Source organism: Pteropus alecto, unplaced genomic scaffold (genome assembly GCF_000325575.1).
Source record: "Pteropus alecto unplaced genomic scaffold, ASM32557v1 scaffold761, whole genome shotgun sequence".
NCBI classification, from domain to species: Eukaryota; Metazoa; Chordata; class Mammalia; order Chiroptera; family Pteropodidae; genus Pteropus; species Pteropus alecto.
Genome location: NW_006431558.1, coordinates 1,164,784 through 1,183,413, shown reverse-complemented (window position 1 = coordinate 1,183,413; position 18,630 = coordinate 1,164,784). Strand labels below are relative to the sequence as shown.

Below are 18,630 nucleotides of genomic sequence, written 5' to 3'. Positions count from 1 at the left end.
TTGAGTTTGAGCTCGGGGCCAATGTCAGATTCAGAGTCTGAGCTCAGGTTTGGGGTCAGCATTGGAGGGTGGATCAGGGCTGGGGTTAAGGGTAGGACTGGGTCAGGGTTTGGCAAATGTGGGATTTGAAGATAAGATTTGAATTGGAATTGAAGTTAAGGTCACGAACAGGATTAAGGTTAGGGCTGAATTGGGGTTCAGGGTTGGGGCTGAGGTTGAGATTGAGTCAGATTCTGGGATGAGTTCATACTGGGTGTCAGTGTGGAGGAGTAATCAAGGTTGGAATTGAGTTTGGGCCTGAGGCCAGGTTAGGACACTGTCCCTTCCCATCAGGGATCCAGGGGTTGGTCACAAAGCCGGGAGCACCTACCGGGGAGCCTGGGTGTCCCGCAGGACCCCGTATCCCTGTTGGTCCAGGTGGGCCCTGGGGAGGAAACAGAGTTGAAAAATCCCTCAAGTTCAAGATTGGGGGCGGCGTGGCACTAGAGATGTCAATCACTGCCGACTGTTCACTCCCCACACCAGGAAGCGACAATTGCACGCACAACCCCCAACCCTGTCTTCCTAGCCACCAGCTGATGGAATCAGACACAGACATCTGTCCTAAGCTTGGCCCATCAGGATTTTTCTCCAGACATCTCACAAGCACCCACGGACTGAGCTAGCTCGCTGATGCCAGGAGAAGAGAAGCTGGGGATGCAATGCCTCAGAGCCATGCAGAGTCACAGCCAAAGAGAATGATGTGCCACCAAGGGAAAGGAGAGCAGAGTAACCACCTCACCACCCTCCCCATTCTCCTGGGGCCCTAGTGACTCTGTTGGCCCCTTCATTCCAGGTAGCTTGAGTGGCTTCTGTTACTCGCAGGTGTCAAGATGGGACTCGGGAAGGTAGAAAGCTCCATGACCTCTCCTCCCCTCCTCCACCTCCCTCTCTCCTCCCTGAGGACCACTCCCTTACTGGGCTCCGCCCACTCACCGCATCTCCCTTATCGCCCTTGCTCCCCTTGTGACCAGGGGCTCCCACTTCCCCCTGCAGAGGAAACAGGATGAGGAAGGACCCGGGCTCCCCACCCCCAGCCTTCCCCAGCCCCTCTCCATGAATTCTCACCTTGTCCCCTTCCTCGCCAGAAGGTCCTACAGCTCCCGGGGGCCCTGGAGGCCCCAGGGGTCCTGGGATCCCATCTTGGCCAGTAGGGCCAGGGGAGCCACGTTCACCCTGATGAGGGAGTGGAAGGGGGTTCATCAGGGGCCAGGGCAGGAGTGGAGTCCTGGGATGTGGAGGGCAGGGTCCTGATGAAGCCTGAAGAGTGGGGTGGGCGGAGTACTTACCGGGGCCCCCTTCTCACCCGCAGGGCCCACAGGGCCTTGGCCTCCACTTTGGCCAGGAAGCCCAATGCCTCCTGCTGGGCCCAGAGGGCCACGCTCCCCAGGGGAGCCCTGAAAACAGGGATGAGGGGTCAGGAAAAAATAGGAATAGTAGTAGTTCTCATATCTGGAGGGTTTTCAAGCCTCCAGGCACCGAGGTTGAGTGATTCCCTGCACGAATCCTATCTTCCCCACACAGCAGGCAGAAGGCGCTGTGGACACCTGAGTAAGGGCAGTGCCTCCTCCGCCCACAGCCCTCCTGGACTCCCTCCTCACTCCAAGACAAAGAGAAGGCCTCCCGGCAGCCCTCTGGGTCCTGAGTGACCTGCCCCCCACCCCTCCTTGCCCTCCAGCCACATGGGTCTCCTCGCTGTTTCCTCCAACGCACCAGGCCCTCAGGTCCAGCCTCAGGGCCTTTGCACATGCTGTTCCCTCTGCCTGGAATGCTGTTCCCTGAGACAACCACATGGCTCCTCCCTCACCAACTCAGGTCTCGGCTCAAATGCCACTTTCTCAGGAGGCCTCCCTTGACCAGTCTACTTCTACCATTCTTCTCTGTCCCCTCTCTCTGCTTCTTTGTTTCGAGGCATTCATCACCCCTGGTTTCTTGTCTCCCTGACCAGAACGTAAACTCTAGGAAAAAGGTTTTTCTATGTTTATATGTGACACAGAAGTAAGCATGTGTCAGACAGATCATCTCATCAAGATATTTAATAATTTATGAGATGGGCTGTGTTACAGAAGAGGAAACTGAGGCTCACAGAGTGACATGATTGCCCAGCCAATGAGTGGCAGAGCTGGATGCGACCCAGGCCTATCCAACTCCCAGAATAGTGACCTGACAATGCCCAGCTTCCCAGATACCCAAGGTCCCTCCACCATGCCCCCCACCCAGCAGATGGGGTTGCACTTACATTGGCCCCAATGGAGCCTGGAGGGCCCTTGTCCCCCTTCAAACCAGTAGGTCCCTGAAGGAAGAAATGATTCACAGTCAAGAGACCCCTATGGGTGCCCCCAGGTCTTCAACCTGGGGGGCTCACAGTTCCCACCTCCTTCCTGGCACTTAGGTTCAGGGGTCAGTCTCCTCCAGCCCCTCCTGCCGCCATTCCTTACTTTCATGGTTGTCCCCAACAAGGATGCCATTGCCATGTCCCTGCCCTGAGCTCCCCATTTCCTTCTCTGCTTCGCCGCCCAGCCAGACACACACACGAGGGGCTGCAAAGGATACTCACGGGTTCCCCAGGGCCTCCTTGGGGACCAGGGAAGCCCCTGGGTCCGGGTGGCCCTTCCTTCCCAAGGGGTCCCAGTGGCCCCAGCTCCCCCTGCAGGAAGTGCAGAGGAGGAAGGTCAGGCTCCAGAGAAGGCATGTCTCCCTCCAATCCATGAGTCTGGGCCCCCTCCATGTGGAGCTAGTTCTGAGCCTTCAGCTGGCATGGGGGCAGTTGAGGGACATTTGGGGCTACTCTCCCACAGGGCAGTATCTCACCTTGGCCCCCTCTCTGCCTTCCAGGCCTGGAAGACCTTGTTCACCAGGAGGCCCAGGGGGGCCTGGGGGCCCCCTCTCACCCAGAGGTCCTGCTTCTCCTGTCTTTCCCTGGAGAGGAAAAAGGCTCATCTTGAATGGAGGCGGTCTGAGATGGGGGTCTGTCTGAGATCTACTTCCCCCCAAATATCTCACAACTGGTGCAAAACTGGAGGGACCTGTGGGGTTCATTCTGACCTGAGGACCCACTACACCAACTGGTCCAGGGGGGCCTGTCTGACCTTGAAAGCCCTGGGGAGAAAAATTAAAATGAGGTGTCACATGGGGAGAAGAAATGGAGAGATAACAGGGCTATAGGCTAAGGGGCCACTCACCAGTTCTCCTCTCTGTCCAGGGTGCCCAGATCGCCCGTCTTTCCCCTGGGGACCCTGGGGGACAAGGCGGGAGAGAGTTTAGGCATAGATAAGGAGCCTCTCCGCTCCCAACTTCTCTCTCACCAGCCCCCCCACCCCGAATCAGGGTGAGCTCACTTACGGGTGGGCCTTTTGGCCCAGAGAATCCAGGGGGGCCTTGCAGGCCTGGGTGGCCCTGAAATGGAACCAAAAGTCTTTTCTCATTCCTCCTGCCTGGCCCTCCTGAGCCCCACACAATAACAAGAACTAGCACATATTGAGCACCTTCTGCATGCTAGGCACAGGGCCAAGCACTCTACACTCAGGAAGTCATTTCATTCGCCATTGCAGCCCTTGGGTGGGGACTGTGGTTATTCACATCTTATAAGGGGAAAACTGAGGGCCAGAGAGGTTACATGATTTGTCCAAGGTCATACAGCCAGTAGGTGGACACGGTAGGATTTGAATTCATGGCTCTCTGACTTCAAAGGCTGTGCTCTTTCCACTGTTATAATGTCTCCCTACCTCCTGGGTTTGACTATTACCCAGAAACACACACACACACACACACACACACACACACACTCACCTTTTCTCCAGGGATCCCAGGGGCCCCGTCCTGGCCCACATCCCCCTAAGACAGAGTAAATGAGATTCAGGCCACAGAACAAACTCAACCGGGAGAGACTGGGAAGGACTTGGCGAGCCTGGCACAGAGGGCCTGCCTAGGGGGAGGCCAGCCCCATACCTTGGGGCCTGGTTGCCCCGTGGCACCTGGTTGTCCCCTTTCTCCACGAGAGCCCTGAATAGAAAAGAAATAAAGATTAGAAGCGACAGGGTAGGGAAGCCTGGGAGGTGAGATCAAGTCCCTCTCTTGCTCCACCAGGTACACTGAAATAACCTAAACCCTCTTCCTTGGCCACTCATGATTTCCCTACCATCTTTCTTCTCACAGCCCCGCTTCCAGCCCTGCCCCCTAAAGGCCCTGTGAGGTGGGGGGAGCTCTTTATGTTCTTACTGGTGGTCCTCGCTCTCCTTCCAGACCTGGCTGCCCTGCCTTCCCCTGGAAAATAAATCAGGTGAGGGAGAAGCAGAAGAGAGTTATGGTGTAAACACATGACATGAACACACAAATGCACCCAGTCATAGACCTAGAAAGATGTCTGTCACCATCTATTAATAGGCCTTTCTTTCATACACACACAACCACACGAAGATCACAGACACCTAATTACATGCATGATTGCACCTATAGGATCCACACTACAAGTGTGTTCACCCACACGGACACCTATTTATCAGAGCTGCAAAGTATGCACACATGACCGCATGCCATGGCAGCATGCACTGGGAGATCATGGAGTTCATCATGTCCCTTGAACATGTGTACACTCGATGTAAACACATGCATGCATGGATTCATCTGAGGACACAGTCCTGATAAACACAGTATATATACACACTCACATGTATATACACAATGTCCATTTACAGGGCAAAGTAATGCATGCGTGTATATACAGTCACTCTGTGTACACAGAAATACACAGACGTGGGCATATCATATCCTTTCACACACGTGTACCTGTCCCTCACACACATGTATGTCCACAGTCACACAGTGTACATGCCCTGTTCACTCAGTCGCAGGCCCACAGGCTGCAGCACACAGACCCCATCTAATCAGCACATGGGACATACATGCAAACATGTACATGTGCTGTAATGCCAGGCAGGGTCACCTGCATGTGTCCTGCATTGCACATGGGAGATATGTCCTTCCAGGCATAGACACAGATGCTCAGGGGCCCACCTCATGCACAGCAGCAAATGCTCCTCCCCCAGGTAAGCCCGTCTCTCCCTGCCCCCTCCAATCACAACTCACCCGCTTCCCTTTCTCTCCCAATGGTCCCAGGGGACCGGGAAGGCCAATAGACCCCTGAGTAGAGAGAATGAAAGAGACGAGATGGGGGTGAGGAATGGCTGGTGGGCAACATTGGCCCCTCACCTCATTCAACCACCCCATCCTTTCAGACCTTTCCAGGCCACTGATTCCAGAGCTTCTTTGGTCCCTCCAGCCCCAGCCTCCTCCAGGGCAGCCCTCTGCCCTCTCCCCTACTCTTCCCCCTTGCTCATTCCATTCCAGCCACCCCAGCCTCCTCAATGCTACTCAGGGGACACGAGCGCTCTCCTGCCCCAAGGCCTTTGCATAGCTGCATCCTCTGCCTAAAATGCTCTTCTTTCGGGTCTCCACAGAGCCAGCTACCAGGCAGATGTCACCTCCTGGCTTTCCGACACCATCCTGACACCACTTCCTCCAAGTCACCTTCTGTCTAGCACATCGTCCTACTTTGTTTTCCCCGTAATATTTGTATCGAAACAACCTTATTCACTTGCTTACTTAGTCAACGTCTGTTTTCCCCACTAGAATGTACTGTTCTTATTCTCCACTGCCTGGCACATAGTGGATGCTTCCGCAATGTTTGTTAACTAACCTACTCTAGTCCGCCCTGTCCTGTCCATCTTGGCGTCATCCTCCCTCCACCTGGAGGAAGGCATCACAGGCTCTGATGTCCCCTCCCACCCCTCACTGTGTTTTAAATCCCAGATCCATCACTGGATTAGTTGTGTGGCCTCAGACAAATGGCTAAACCCTCTGAGCATCAGTCTCCTTGTTTGTATCCTGAGGTTACTAACAATATTTCCCTCACAAGGTTTTGGTGAGGCTTAAATAGTATAATGTGTGCAAAGTGTTTTACACATTACTTGGTACCTAGTAAATGCTCAAGAAATGTTAGCTAACGGCGTTATTATTTATAATTATTACTACCTGCTATGGACTGAATGTATACCCCTCAAAATTCACATGCTGAAGCCCTAATCTCCAGTGTGATGGTATCTGGAGGTGAGGTCTTCAGGAGGTAATTAAGCCACAATAGTGGAGGCTTCATGAATGAGATCATTGCCTTTAAAAGAAGAGGAGGAGATTAGATATCTCTCTCTCTCTCTCTCTCCTCTCTCTCTTTTCTTTTCTTTCTCTCCCCCTCCCTAGAGGAGGAGATTAGATATCTCTCTCTCTCTCTCTCTCTCTCTCTCTCTCTCTCTCTCTCATTTCCTCTCATTCCACCATGTGAGGACACAGAGAGAAGATGGTCATCTACAAATCAGAAAGAGAGCCCTCACTAGAACCCAACCATGCTGGCATTCTGAACTCAGACTTCTGCCTTCCAGAACTGTGAGAAATAAATTTCTATTGTTTAAGCCACCCAGTCTAAGGTATATTTGTGATAGCAGCCCAAGCTGACTAAGACACTGACTTCAACTTAACTGACACACCATGCCTCTTATAATGCATTGCTTGATGCCCAAGATACACTGACCAATCTTGGCTATGTGGCTTTGCTCCAACTTCCATGAACTTCTCCCACAGGCTGAGTTCAGTTCTTAGCTGTGGTGCCTCGAGTTTATTCCCAAACCTACTTATGTCAGTTGCCCTTGTTATTGGAGTCATGTGACTTAATGAAAGTTTACAAAAATTGATAAAATGCAGAAAGAAAAAGAAAGATATCTATCAAGTCTAAATTAAATGAAGCAGACCCAATATAAAGGGAAGTCACTAAAAAAAAAAAATGCTTTCAAATTAAGCATGGGCAAGGTAACTGTGCCAGATTGAGAGGGCAAAATCATGAAACTCTGGGAGGATTTTCACTAAGATTTCTTCCCAAGTGTCTTTAAGTTTCTGCTCCACTTTATATAAACAAAAACTATAAATCATCAGTGATGTAATATGGGTGTAGCTTTGGCAGAAAGACATGCCTAATCAGTAGCCTCATCCATCAAAACATTGGCAAACAATGTACATTTTTATATAAGTACATTTTATTGCCAGTTATAACTAATTCAAGACCTGTAAGACGTATTTTTATGATTCTCACTCTTACTGACTTTGAATCGATTTCAATAATGCCAAATAAGAAGGATCTTATAATTTTATTATCATAAAATTCATCATTATTAGAATCAAATGGATGAAATAGATACTGCTGGTATCTCCATTGTGCAACTGAAAAAAATGGGCTCAAATGACTTGCCCAGAGTCACATAGCAGCTAAGGGATGAGTATTTGAGCTCAAGAGTCACCAAAGCACATATCTTATGCTGTTTATCAATGACCCATGGGGTGGATAGATCACCCCCCAGACCACAATCCTGATCACCAGATGTTAATCAGTCTCTGAACCCTGCCCTTGCCCGTGTTTGGCCCCCTCGCTTCTTACCTTAGGGCCTGGACGTCCTGGGTAACCTGGGAGACCTGGCACCCCAAGCTTGCCCTGTAGAAAGATTATGGAACAAAGATCAGAAGATCAGAAATGGCAACCTGGAGATCAGAGAGGCAAGGGCAGGATGGCTGGGACATAGTGGAAGAGGCAACGGGGTGAGATTCAGGCAAATATGGCTCCTGCCTGCTAAGGGCCTGTCTTTGGGCAGCTCATTCAAAAAAGCCAAATCTCAGTTTCCTTATCTGTAAAATGGAGGGTTAAATGCTTGTTGTATGTGACAGTTATGGAGATAAAAATCAGATAATCTGCATGGAATTGCTCTTTAATGTTGGGATGAAGAATTAAAGGAGACGACATGCAGGATAAGCAGCCTTCAGAGGTTGGAGATAAAAGAGCAGAGGGCAGAAGGCAAAGGGTAGGGGAACACCTTGACCACAGGATAAGAAGCTAGAGGGTAGACTAGAGGGGGCAACCAAGGACCATTCACCTTCTCTCCAGCTGAGCCTGGGGGCCCCTCCTCGCCAGCCAGCCCCTCCTGCCCTTTCAGCCCTTCAGGACCATCCTCTCCCCGGGGACCTGGAGGTCCGGGGTGCCCCTGGAATAGAAAGGAGAGGCCCTGATATCAGTTCCTTTGTCACTCCCGTCTTAGCCCTAGCTCACCCCCTCCCTGTCTTCCTCAAGTCCCCCGGACCCACCAGACCCCTCAGCTGGAGATCATCTTACCCGATCACCTTTAAGCCCCCCATCACCCTTGAAGCCTGGGAAGCCATCCTCTCCCTGAATGGAAGAGAGTACACAGGCCAGAGGTCAGGGTTTCATGGAAGAGACACAGGCAGAACCCCATATTTGGGCTTCCCCCAACCAAGGAATCCTCTCCCTTCTCACCTTCTCGCCTTTCTCCCCCTGAAGACCCCGGTTGCCAGAGGTACCCTGAAAAATAGTAAAAGCTCTCAGTTCCTTCCCAGCTTAAGAAGGGCCCCAAACTCGGTCCTCTGCCCCCAAACAGACAGAACTGTCCCAAGAGGACGTTAAACTGGAGCAGGTTGGGGGCAGCCTCAGAGGAAATTATCTTTCCCCAAAGCCTGCTAATTTCATGTGCAAGAAGCTGCCTTTCCCCTGTTCCTTCTTCACTGGCAGCCTCCCAAGGTCATCTGTATGAGGATGTGCAAGGAAGGCCAAATTTCCAAGTAATTAATTCCCATCTCCCGGGACACTGTGTCCACAGTTCCTTCTGGCAGGAGAAGAGGAATGAACATTCCAGGCCCCAGCCTTACTCTAAAGGCAAAGGAATGTTCCTCATTGTGCTGGCTACAATGTGACTCTGTGCCTGGCAACAAAGCCAGTCTGTGCTTGGCTATAGCAAGATTGCTCAGTGCAAGCCCAGATGCTGCTCATACCAAACTCTGGGCTTAGGCCCCAAAAATAGCTGCACTTGGCTACAATGTAACTGAGCTCAAAAACTACAGTTAAACTGGGATACTATCTAACTATGTATTTTGACAATAGCATGACAATTCACTTGACCACAATGTAACTGACCTGGGCAACAATTATTTTCTGGCGCTGGCTACTCTGTAACTAGACTCAGCTATAACAAAGGCTTCAATTATATAACGGTGCCTGGCTACAATGTAACTCTGAGTTAGGTCACCCCCAGGACTCTGGCCAGCTGCAATGTAGCCTTCTCCCTGGTTACAGTATAACTGAGCTTGCCTACAAAACACAAAAATGTGAAGAGTTGGCTCTTGGCTACCATCAAATTCTGTTCTTAGGTCACAGGTAATGTGTACTATTTGTGTACCTGGACTCAGCTACCACATAGATGTGAATTCCGACGTCCCTACCATTGGTCAACAGCACACCACTATTTAGCCACAGTGTGGCTCTCAGCTTGTCTCCACATTGCTGTGCTTAGAGATCGTGTGGCTCTAGGCTTGAACATAACTATGTTCATTGTAGTCTGCTAACTACAATGTGATGACCTGGACTTGGATGTGGCATATGTGCTTCCAGTGAAATGGGTTCAGCCTCAAATGGGCTTAACTGTTTCCAACTACAAGGCAATGACTCCACTGTAATGCTGTCCTTTGGCTGTTCAGCTCCCAAGTAACACACACATATATTGCCACTCGGACCCAATCCCTGCTCCCACTACACCTTGCCTGGCAGACTGATTCCTCTCATCATTCATGCAGACATTTCTGACGGAGCTGGTTCCCCTCAGCCAATGCTGACGATTCACCCCCACTTGCAAGCCCCAAATATTACCTACCTTCACGCCCCGAGGTCCAGGATAGCCCAGAGGGCCTGCTGACCCTGGTGGACCCTGAGATGAAGATACGGTTAGTGCCATACTGTCCTTTTCCCTTCTGTGTTCTCAGTGCCCTCATCTCTCTCCCCATTAGTCTCAGACTCCTGGCCTTGCCTATCAACCCTCATCCTCTACCCAGCCTCTCTCCAGATCACTCACCTGGGCCCCTTTCTCTCCTGTGGGGCCCTCATGGCCTGGGTGACCCTGGGGGAAAAACATTCTAAGTTGTCAGAGACCTACATTTACCATCCAAATTCCCGAGCCTCCCTGTTCTTTTTCCTCCCCCTTCCAGCTCCCAGTTCTCACCAGAGGGCCATCAGCTCCTGTGAGGCCTGGAATTCCTGGCTTTCCAGGAGGACCCTGAAACATAATGAACGGGAGAAGGAGATGGAGGGTCTCAGAGCCTGGCATTCCACCAGGAATAGCCCTATTCAGATGTGCAACAACATCACAGTTACAGAACAAGCAGATCCCATGAGCTAGGAAATCTTTCCTTAAGCCTGCCCGGACTTGCTGTGTGACCCTGGCCAAACCCCCTCCCCTCTCTGAGCCTCAGAAACCCTCCGCCTCTGGGAGGATTGAGAAAAGGAATGTAAAGACAGTGTGAGAGACGTGTTGGGGTGAGGGCTCCCCAGCCACAGTCCTTTCTTTAAAAGTACCTCCCACCCACAGTTTCATCTGAAGAAGGATGGGCTTTGGCGGGCATGAGGCTATGTCCTGCAAAGAGTTTGCAGGTCCAGAGGCGGGCCCCACTGACCCAGTCAGATTCTCTCGTGAAAATCGCCTGATAAAAACTATGATCAGATGGATTTGGGTAAAGAAACTATAAGGTCATGAGGAACTGGGGCTGAAATGGTGACAAAGCAGCACAAGATCATGTGGAAATGAAAGTTCGGGTAAGGACAGACTAAGATATGTGCAGAAGGAAGCCTGTCTGCCAGGGGAGATGAAAACATGCAGCAGAACAAAGCTGACACTATAGGACCCCAGAGAAAAGGCTTTCCCTGACCCACGGGTCTTGGTAATACTTTCTATGACTGGCTTCTGAGGATTGCTCTGTATCCTGACAATATCCCCTGATGGGATCTAGCTTTGGTGGCTTTCAATTTCTCCCAACCTACCTCCCCCAACAATGACACTTTGTAACACTGAGGTTATTTAGGGAATGTTGTGATTTATCATTTGTTATCCAGGGCTAACAAAAGGGAAGGGAAGCTTTTCCTGCAGAGAGAATTGAAAGCAACAAGAAGACATTGGGGAGTGGGCACATAGAACTGTCACTCACCTTCTCCCCAGGAGTGCCAATGGGTCCCTGGGGGCCAGGGAGTCCCTGGGGACAAAAAAAAAAAAAGGCATGAGAAAGGGGTGGTGGGGTGATGAGTGCTGTGGCTGGGGACAGTGGGAGTGGTCTCTGGCTTAGGCTGACCATCACCGCCCCACGTTATTGGGAAAGGGAGCTCAAACCTGGGACCCAGGATTTCCCTGCTGTCCTGGAGGGCCTGGTTCTCCTGGAGGACCCTGGGGAGAAAGTGGGGTTCCCATGAAGCTGGAGGGGACCATGGTTTCAAAGTGTCAGTGAAGCTGAAATGGGGTGTCATGGGAGTAGACAAGGGTAGGGACAGTCATGGGTTCAGAGGGTCAGAAAGCATGAGGGGTCAGAGGGCAGAACACATACCACATTTCCTTTGGCACCTGGAGCACCATCAATTCCAACTACGCCCTGGGAAAGGAGAGGCTGTGAGACGGGGGCAGACACATTCACAGGAGCCTGCGTCTGAGACACTGCAAGGTACAGGTGGAAAGGCAAGTGGGCAGAGGAGAAACCAGGCAACGGGAGTGGACATGCAGAGGCGAAAGGCGAGAAGACAGGCAGCGAGGCGGAGAGACAGCGACATTCTCACCGGGAGGCCCAGGGGGCCGGGGGAGCCTCTAGGGCCTATCAGTCCTCGCGGACCCTGCGAGGAAGTAGGGGCGTTATTCCGGCATCCCTCTCTAAGGCCCCATGAGACCTGGCTTCTGGCCCCTGCACCAGTGAAGGGGTCCAGGTGTTCCTGATACTCACCGGCTCCCCAGCCTGGCCAGTGGGCCCTGGAGGTCCCTCTGCTCCCTGTGGGAAAGCGTCATCATTGGGGAGGGGGCAGGTATGACCTTCAGAGAACCACTTTCTCTCATCTGGCAGCCCCTTCCAGGGGATCCCAGAGTCAGAGAATGGGGCAGGGTCAAGCCGACTGAGCACAAGTGATTCAATTCAGGCCCCTGACCCCAAACCTGCCATCCCAAGTCTCACATCCTATCACCTGTGCTAGCTCCCAGCTCCTAGCCTGTCTCTTGGAGCCTCACCGGGGCCTCCTGGCCCTCCAGTACAGAGCCTCACCCCTCATCTGCCCCTCGAATGCTCTGCTCCCCCCTGACTCTCATTCTGGCCTTCTAGCTTCTAAACCATCTCATCTCCTAACTCTCTTCCAAACCTACCTTCTCACCGTCTTCCCCTGGAGGACCAGGTTGTCCCACATGGCCAAAGTCACCCTGGAGTAGGAAACAGAGGGAGTCCAGAGTGGAAAGATTGGTGTGGAGACCAGCCCCCCACCCCCACCCCCGGAAAGGACACGGGGCTTAAAGGGTGAGGGAGGACTCAGACACAGGGAAGGAGGCTCGAACACTGGGATTGCAGGGGGATCATGAATATCAGGCGGTGGGGAGGCCTCACACACTCACCCTTTGGCCCTTCTCACCAGGCAACCCTGGCAGGCCATCGAAGCCCCGATCGCCCTGCACAAAGAGACACCAGCTGAGCCTTGAGTCCTTGACCCTCACTGGTCCCTCCAAATCCCAGTCCTGGTCCCATCACCTACCTTGGGTCCTGTGTCCCCTGGGAGGCCCCGAGCCCCATCCGCTCCAGAGCGGCCCTGTGGGGGAAGCGACATCTTCAAGATACCTACTACCTTTTATTGAGTATCTTCTTCGTGCAGAGCCTTGTGCTGGGGGCTTCTTTTGTGTTCATTTAACCTTCCAAGTATATCTCAAACCTACCCATTCTTTTTTAGAACCATTGCCCTTTCTCTAGTCCAAGTTACCATCATCACAAAACATTAAGAACCCCCTTCTTCAGTCTCCATTAACTGCCCTGCTGTATGTTTCTCTCAGCACTTAAAACCATCCAGAACTCTCTTCTTCGTCATTTCTCCCACGTGTCAGACTTCTCTTTTGCACATGCTGTTCCTTCCTCTTGGAATGTTCTTCCTCTCCTGTTTACCTGGTTCTACCTTGGACCTCAGTTCAAGCCCCATTCCCTCAGGCAAGTTCCCCTTGACTCTGTGCCCTGGCCAGACTCTTTTGTCACACATTCGGTGGAGCTGCCATTCTCTGTCCTCTGCTCCTGTCCCACCAATGACAGCAGCAGACTCTGGGGTCACAAAGCCAGGTTCATGTTGAGTGTTGAACAATGGATAAAGGATGACCTGAGGACCTAGGAGTCACTCACCATCTTGCCCTCTCGGCCAGGGGGCCCAAGAGGTCCCTGAAGGCCTCGGGGACCCTAAAAGAGAATGGAAAGGGGGAAGAACTTGTTTTAAATCATTCTCTAAGAAGGGCAATAAGTGCCAACACACCCCCAGCCCCTTTGTCATTTTCCCTGGAGAAAGACCCTTCATGCAATCCTGTCCTAATCCCGCCAGTCTCACCTGTGGCCCCATTTCTCCCATCTCTCCTTTCAGACCTGGATACCCAGGGAGACCCTTGGAAGAAGAGAAGAGGTAATGCCATTAGAGTATGTTCCCCCTCCACTGATGTATCTCCCTCCTCCATGCAGCCTCCTTACTCACCACGGGGCCTGGGCGTCCAGTGAGCCCCACTGGGCCAGGGGGACCTTTCATAGAGAGCTGGAAAGACAGAGGGAAACAGAGCCTCAGGTCTCCAGCAAGACCCCCCCACACTCCCTACCAAGGGCATCTTCAGAAGAGAAAGGTCTACCTGTCTCCCAACTAACCCTCTATTATCCCCCATCTCTGCCATTCTCTCGGTCCTCCCACCACCCGCTGTTAGTCCCTGATCGTTGTCCACACACCTGAGCCTGCTGCAGTATCGCCTGGGCCTGGGCCTGTTGGAAGGAGACTGCAGGTCCTTTGAGTGAGCTGCCTGCAAACTGGAACTAGGGAGCAACTGGTAGTAAGGGGAGCCCCAAGGAGAGGCTCCACCCCCCAAGGCTGTGCCGCCCTGTCTGCCTCTTACCGGCATCATGATCACAGTGCCTGGCAGGCCCCGGATCCCATCTATGCCAGGGATTCCTGGAAGGCCAGCAGGGCCCTGGGAGTGGGAGAGACACAGAGAAGCAAGAGGGGACAGAGAGAGACAGAGGAAGAAAGGGGAGCGAAACAGAGAGGGGTGGAGGCAGAGAAATGGAGAGAGGGAGGCAGGGAGAGACAAAGAGGAGAGAGAGACAGACAGACGGAAAGATGGAGGAGGGGGAGAGACAGAAAGACAGAGCGCAGACAAGAGAAAGACAGAGAGAGCGGGGAGGGAGGATCATAAAACGTGGCAGAGACAGACAGAAAAGAGACAAAGAAACAGAGACACAGAGACATAGGGAGAAAAACAGGGATGAACAACACTCAGAGACAGAGACAGACAGAGGGAGAAAAGCAGGAGACAGGACCCCGGAGACAGAAGAGGAGCGAGAGTGGCAATTCACAGATGAGGAGAGAGGGGAACGGCAGGATTCAGTGCTGGCTCCAGCATGGTGTCCACAGTCCCAGCCTCTCGGACCCATGTTCAGACATTCATGCTCTCAGCCTCAGCTCCACAGCCTGAAACCTCACTCCCCCAGAAGGATATACCCTGGGGAAGTCTCTTACCCGTAGACCAGGGTCCCCAGGGAATCCTGGGGGTCCAGGAGGGCCTGAGGGGCCAACTATCCCCTGTTGAGGACAGAAGAACAGAGGTCATGAGAAATGCAAAGTTTGAACCAGGCTGACTCCCGACCCATTACCTGACCCCGACCCCATGCCGACCTCCCTACCCCACCACTGAGCCATTCCTGGCCCCCTAATAATATACTAACCCACATCTACCCCCTTTATACCCCAATCCCTATTTTGATTTATCCTCTGAGCCTCGAATGTCCAATAGTCTTCAAATGACCTGGCAATATTACATCTCAACTCCTCACCCCAGGGGCTCAAATACTCCAACTGGAGAGAAAGAGGAAGTGAAGAATGCAGATGTGACTCACTCGAGGTCCTGGGGCTCCAGGAGGTCCCTCAAATTGCTGTCCCTGAGGGAGAAATGAGTGTGACCCCATTCTAGCCCAGGTTCCACCACTTCCTCCCAATCCCAGGCCCCTCACCTGTTCAATCACTGCAGGTTCTCCTTTTGCTCCCTTTTCTCCAGAGCCCTAGCATGGGGGTGGAGAGAAAACAGATGTGAGCCCTGAAACTCAGACACAGAACTCCTGGGGAGTGTCTCTCTGTCTCTCTGTCTCTCTGTCTCTCTCTCTCTCTCTCTCTCTCTCTCTCTCTCTCTCTCTCTCTCTGACTCTCCCTCTGTCTCTCTGTCTCTGTCTCTGTCTCTGTCTCTGTCTCTGTCTCTGTCTCTCTCTCTCTCTCACACACACACACACACACACACACACACGCATGCACGTACACAAGAATCCACCCTCTGAGCTGCCTCTGCTGTCCTTTCTTCAATGAATATTTCTGAGCAACTCAGCTTCCAGTTGCAGCCTGGCCATGATGAATGGGGTCCTAATGCTGGGGCTGCCTCTCACTAGCTGAGCGATGTTGGACAACTTATTCAACTTCTATAGCTTTCCCTGCAAAGTCGGTGGGTGAATAATGATTGTACAAATCCCATGATAATAGGAATAAGTTAAAATAATGCTTGGCACATAACAGACATTCAGGGTAAGTTAGAGCTCTTCACCTCCTCCCCGGCCCAACACCAAGGCTAGAACCTGAACCCCTTTTCTGTCTACATTATTTTCCTAGGCAATTTCATATAATTCCTTGGCTAAAGACAGCATCTTTCCGTTGGTGAGTCCCAAGTCTTCATCTCCTGCCTAAACCTCCCTTGAACTCCAGAATTTTCTAACCAATCAACCACTTGACATCTCCATTTGGATGCCAACCAGGGGTTGCCAATTTAACACATCCAAAATGAGATCCTTGACATTTTCCACCTGCTCCTCCCTCAGGCTTCCCCATCTTACTGGATGGTCCCATCATGCATCTACCCAGTCATCCTTGCATCTTTCTCCACCTCCAGAAGCAAGACTAAAATGTAGCATGGCCCAAATCTGTCCACTTTTCTCTATCCCCACCTCCACTGCCCTCCTCCTGGTCACCACCCTCTGTTGCAGAGACTACCAGTTTCCCTGCTGCCCCTCTGGCTCCCCCTACAGCCCATACGCTGTTCAGCAGCCAAAAAGAGTAGAAAACTCCAAATCAGATCCTGTTCCTTCTCCAGTGGCATCTCATCACGCTTAGACTAAAAGTTGAATGAATCACCCTACCCACAGAGTCTTCTGTTAGCACAATGCCTGTCACATTAGCACAGTGCCTGTCAATAAATATTTGTTAACTGCACTGGGGTGGTGGGAAGGCATTCCAGGCAGGGTACAAAGAAGGCGAGAGAGAGTGTGGCTGCGTGTGGCTCCTGGCAGGAGTCCTGCCCCTTACACCTAACCCAGCCACCCAGACTCACAGGAAAGATCTGGAACTTAGCCCGCGATGACTGTTCTGCTGCCCGGAAGCCAGGGCCCATGGTGGGGCCACCTCCTTCCTCATTCTCTCCAGCTAACTCAGTCTCCAGGGTCCCCAGTTCAGTTCCATTGCCAGGATCCAGCTCCCCCTGAGGACATCAAGACAGGTTGAAGTTCGCCCCTGACCTTTTCATTGTCTGCCTCCACCCCTGCCCAGGGACCTTCCCTTCCAGCCCCATCCACTTCCTACTGACCTCTAGGATGGTGACATTGTGGGCCACAGTCACAGTGGTGGCGATGACCAAGGATGTGGGAGTCGGAGGCAGAGTTGGAGCTGGTGTCTCTGCCTTGGGGATGTCAGTGGAAGTCTGGAGGAGGGACAAGGGAATATCAGGCCTAGGGTCAGGCCAATCAAGAAGAAAGGGAGGCAAAGGAGGAGAGGAGATAGCCCTGCCCAGCCCCCGGCACCCAGTCTGAGGAAGGGGACATAGGAAGACTCCCAAAAAACATCAGAAGGCTCTTTAATTCAATTTTCAGAACTCATCATATCCTTGGCATTTCAGTAAGTCCATTTTAATTAATATCTTTATGTCCCTTTAAATATCATTTTCCATTTTATATGTCTGCTTAAATTGAGGCAGTGTAAAGTCTATTATAAGAGTCCCTCTCCTGGGATTTCCAAAAGTCAAACACTCTCTTTTATGTAGAGCATTCTTATGGATGTTAGAAAACTATACTTTGTCTCTTATGATCAGCTTTCAAATTAGTCTCATCGGAGAACTTTAATTCTTATCTGCTATAAGGCTAAAAATGTGGTACCCCGTGTAAAAATGCGTTAAGCGACGTGTGATGACAGCAGGTATCCTTAAGCCTGGGACGCAGTCCTAGGAGACGAAACGGGGGCAGCGGTGGCAGTGGCAGTGGCGGTGCTGGTGACAGGGAAGCGGGGAGGGGAGAGGGGGCTGGCCCTGGAGGCAAAGGTGTGCTGACTGGACCAAGACCCCCAGCAGGGGGAGCCCTCACATGGGGCGGGAGTGGGGGGCTGGGCCAGGTCTGGGAGGCCTAGAAGGCAAAGTGGGGCTGGTTCCAGAGCCCAGCGGTCAGGTTCAAGGTCCAGCACGTAGGGCCAGACTCCCGGAAGCCTATCCCACATGTCCTCTCCAAAGCAGAACTCAGTGGGCAGCCAGCCAGGCCACAGTAAGAGAGGGAGTGGTAGCTCCTCCTGGCCTGGATAGCTGCAGAGGAACTGGGTCAAGAGCATGGCAAGGCAGTGGGTGTCCAGGTGAGGAGCTGAGGCTGAGGAAGGGGTTGGGAGGGTTAGGCTCCTCCTGATGTCCCTGCTCTGGGCCTGAAATAACAAGCTCAGAAAGAGCTGATACTGACAGCAGATATAGGGCAACCGTGACCCACCAACCAATGATCCCCATCAACGACCCCTGACTAATGACCTCTGCTAAGAAACCTAACCACTGACCCCCAACAAATAACCCACATCACTGGCCCGCCCACCGATTACTCCTATAACCAGTGACCCATCAGTGGTCCCCCAATTAATTCCCCCTGTCAGTGACTCCAACCAGTTACTCTCCTATCCAGTGACCTCCCCAACCAACAGCTCCAACCAGTGATACCCCCACAATAAGCACTAACTAGTAACCCTCCCAACTAATAAGTTTCATCATTGACCCCTAATCAGTTATTCCTCCCAATCAGTGATCCTCCAACAATGAATACCCATAAGTGAACCCAACTTGTCCTCCCCAAACAATGACCCCCCCCATTACCACACAGTGATTCCACTAACAAATGACCCATCAATGACTTCCCAAATAATAACCCATGGGGACTCCCAAACCAATGATCTCATCCATGAGCCCCCAAAAGTCACTCCTCCAACTAGTGCCTCCAATCAATGATCCGCCAAGAATGACCTCCTTGAGTAATGACTCCCCCTCATTAACCCTAAACTAGTGACACCAATAACACCAACAGTGGCCTCCATCAATGTTCTCCGACAATGACCCCCAAGTAGGAAGCCCCCAAATATTGAGGTCAATCAATATCTCCCTACAGCGACTCCCCAAATAGCAATCTGTTTCAGGG

At 52.1% G+C, this 18,630-nt stretch overlaps 1 protein-coding gene across 1 annotated transcript in view; it reads right to left on the bottom strand.

Moving 5' to 3' along the window:
• COL5A3 (collagen type V alpha 3 chain) overlaps positions 1-18,630 on the bottom strand; it is a 35,617-nt gene that overhangs the window by 10,692 nt on the left and 6,295 nt on the right. The window contains exons 7-45 of the mRNA XM_006905898.2: positions 16,782-16,895; positions 16,530-16,676; positions 15,172-15,219; positions 15,058-15,099; positions 14,681-14,743; positions 14,058-14,132; positions 13,894-13,977; positions 13,652-13,708; positions 13,511-13,564; positions 13,312-13,365; positions 12,683-12,736; positions 12,546-12,599; positions 12,303-12,356; positions 11,893-11,937; positions 11,732-11,785; positions 11,506-11,550; positions 11,295-11,348; positions 11,116-11,160; positions 10,137-10,190; positions 9,990-10,034; positions 9,792-9,845; positions 8,405-8,449; positions 8,243-8,296; positions 8,007-8,114; positions 7,517-7,570; positions 5,125-5,178; positions 4,258-4,302; positions 3,988-4,041; positions 3,829-3,873; positions 3,382-3,435; positions 3,222-3,275; positions 3,085-3,138; positions 2,851-2,958; positions 2,597-2,686; positions 2,279-2,332; positions 1,329-1,436; positions 1,108-1,215; positions 976-1,029; positions 371-424 (exon numbers count right to left, since the gene is read on the bottom strand). Of these exons, the coding sequence (XP_006905960.1) occupies positions 371-424; positions 976-1,029; positions 1,108-1,215; positions 1,329-1,436; positions 2,279-2,332; positions 2,597-2,686; positions 2,851-2,958; positions 3,085-3,138; positions 3,222-3,275; positions 3,382-3,435; positions 3,829-3,873; positions 3,988-4,041; positions 4,258-4,302; positions 5,125-5,178; positions 7,517-7,570; positions 8,007-8,114; positions 8,243-8,296; positions 8,405-8,449; positions 9,792-9,845; positions 9,990-10,034; positions 10,137-10,190; positions 11,116-11,160; positions 11,295-11,348; positions 11,506-11,550; positions 11,732-11,785; positions 11,893-11,937; positions 12,303-12,356; positions 12,546-12,599; positions 12,683-12,736; positions 13,312-13,365; positions 13,511-13,564; positions 13,652-13,708; positions 13,894-13,977; positions 14,058-14,132; positions 14,681-14,743; positions 15,058-15,099; positions 15,172-15,219; positions 16,530-16,676; positions 16,782-16,895 (2,493 nt within the window). The remainder of the gene's footprint in view (positions 1-370; positions 425-975; positions 1,030-1,107; positions 1,216-1,328; positions 1,437-2,278; positions 2,333-2,596; positions 2,687-2,850; positions 2,959-3,084; positions 3,139-3,221; positions 3,276-3,381; positions 3,436-3,828; positions 3,874-3,987; positions 4,042-4,257; positions 4,303-5,124; positions 5,179-7,516; positions 7,571-8,006; positions 8,115-8,242; positions 8,297-8,404; positions 8,450-9,791; positions 9,846-9,989; positions 10,035-10,136; positions 10,191-11,115; positions 11,161-11,294; positions 11,349-11,505; positions 11,551-11,731; positions 11,786-11,892; positions 11,938-12,302; positions 12,357-12,545; positions 12,600-12,682; positions 12,737-13,311; positions 13,366-13,510; positions 13,565-13,651; positions 13,709-13,893; positions 13,978-14,057; positions 14,133-14,680; positions 14,744-15,057; positions 15,100-15,171; positions 15,220-16,529; positions 16,677-16,781; positions 16,896-18,630) is intronic.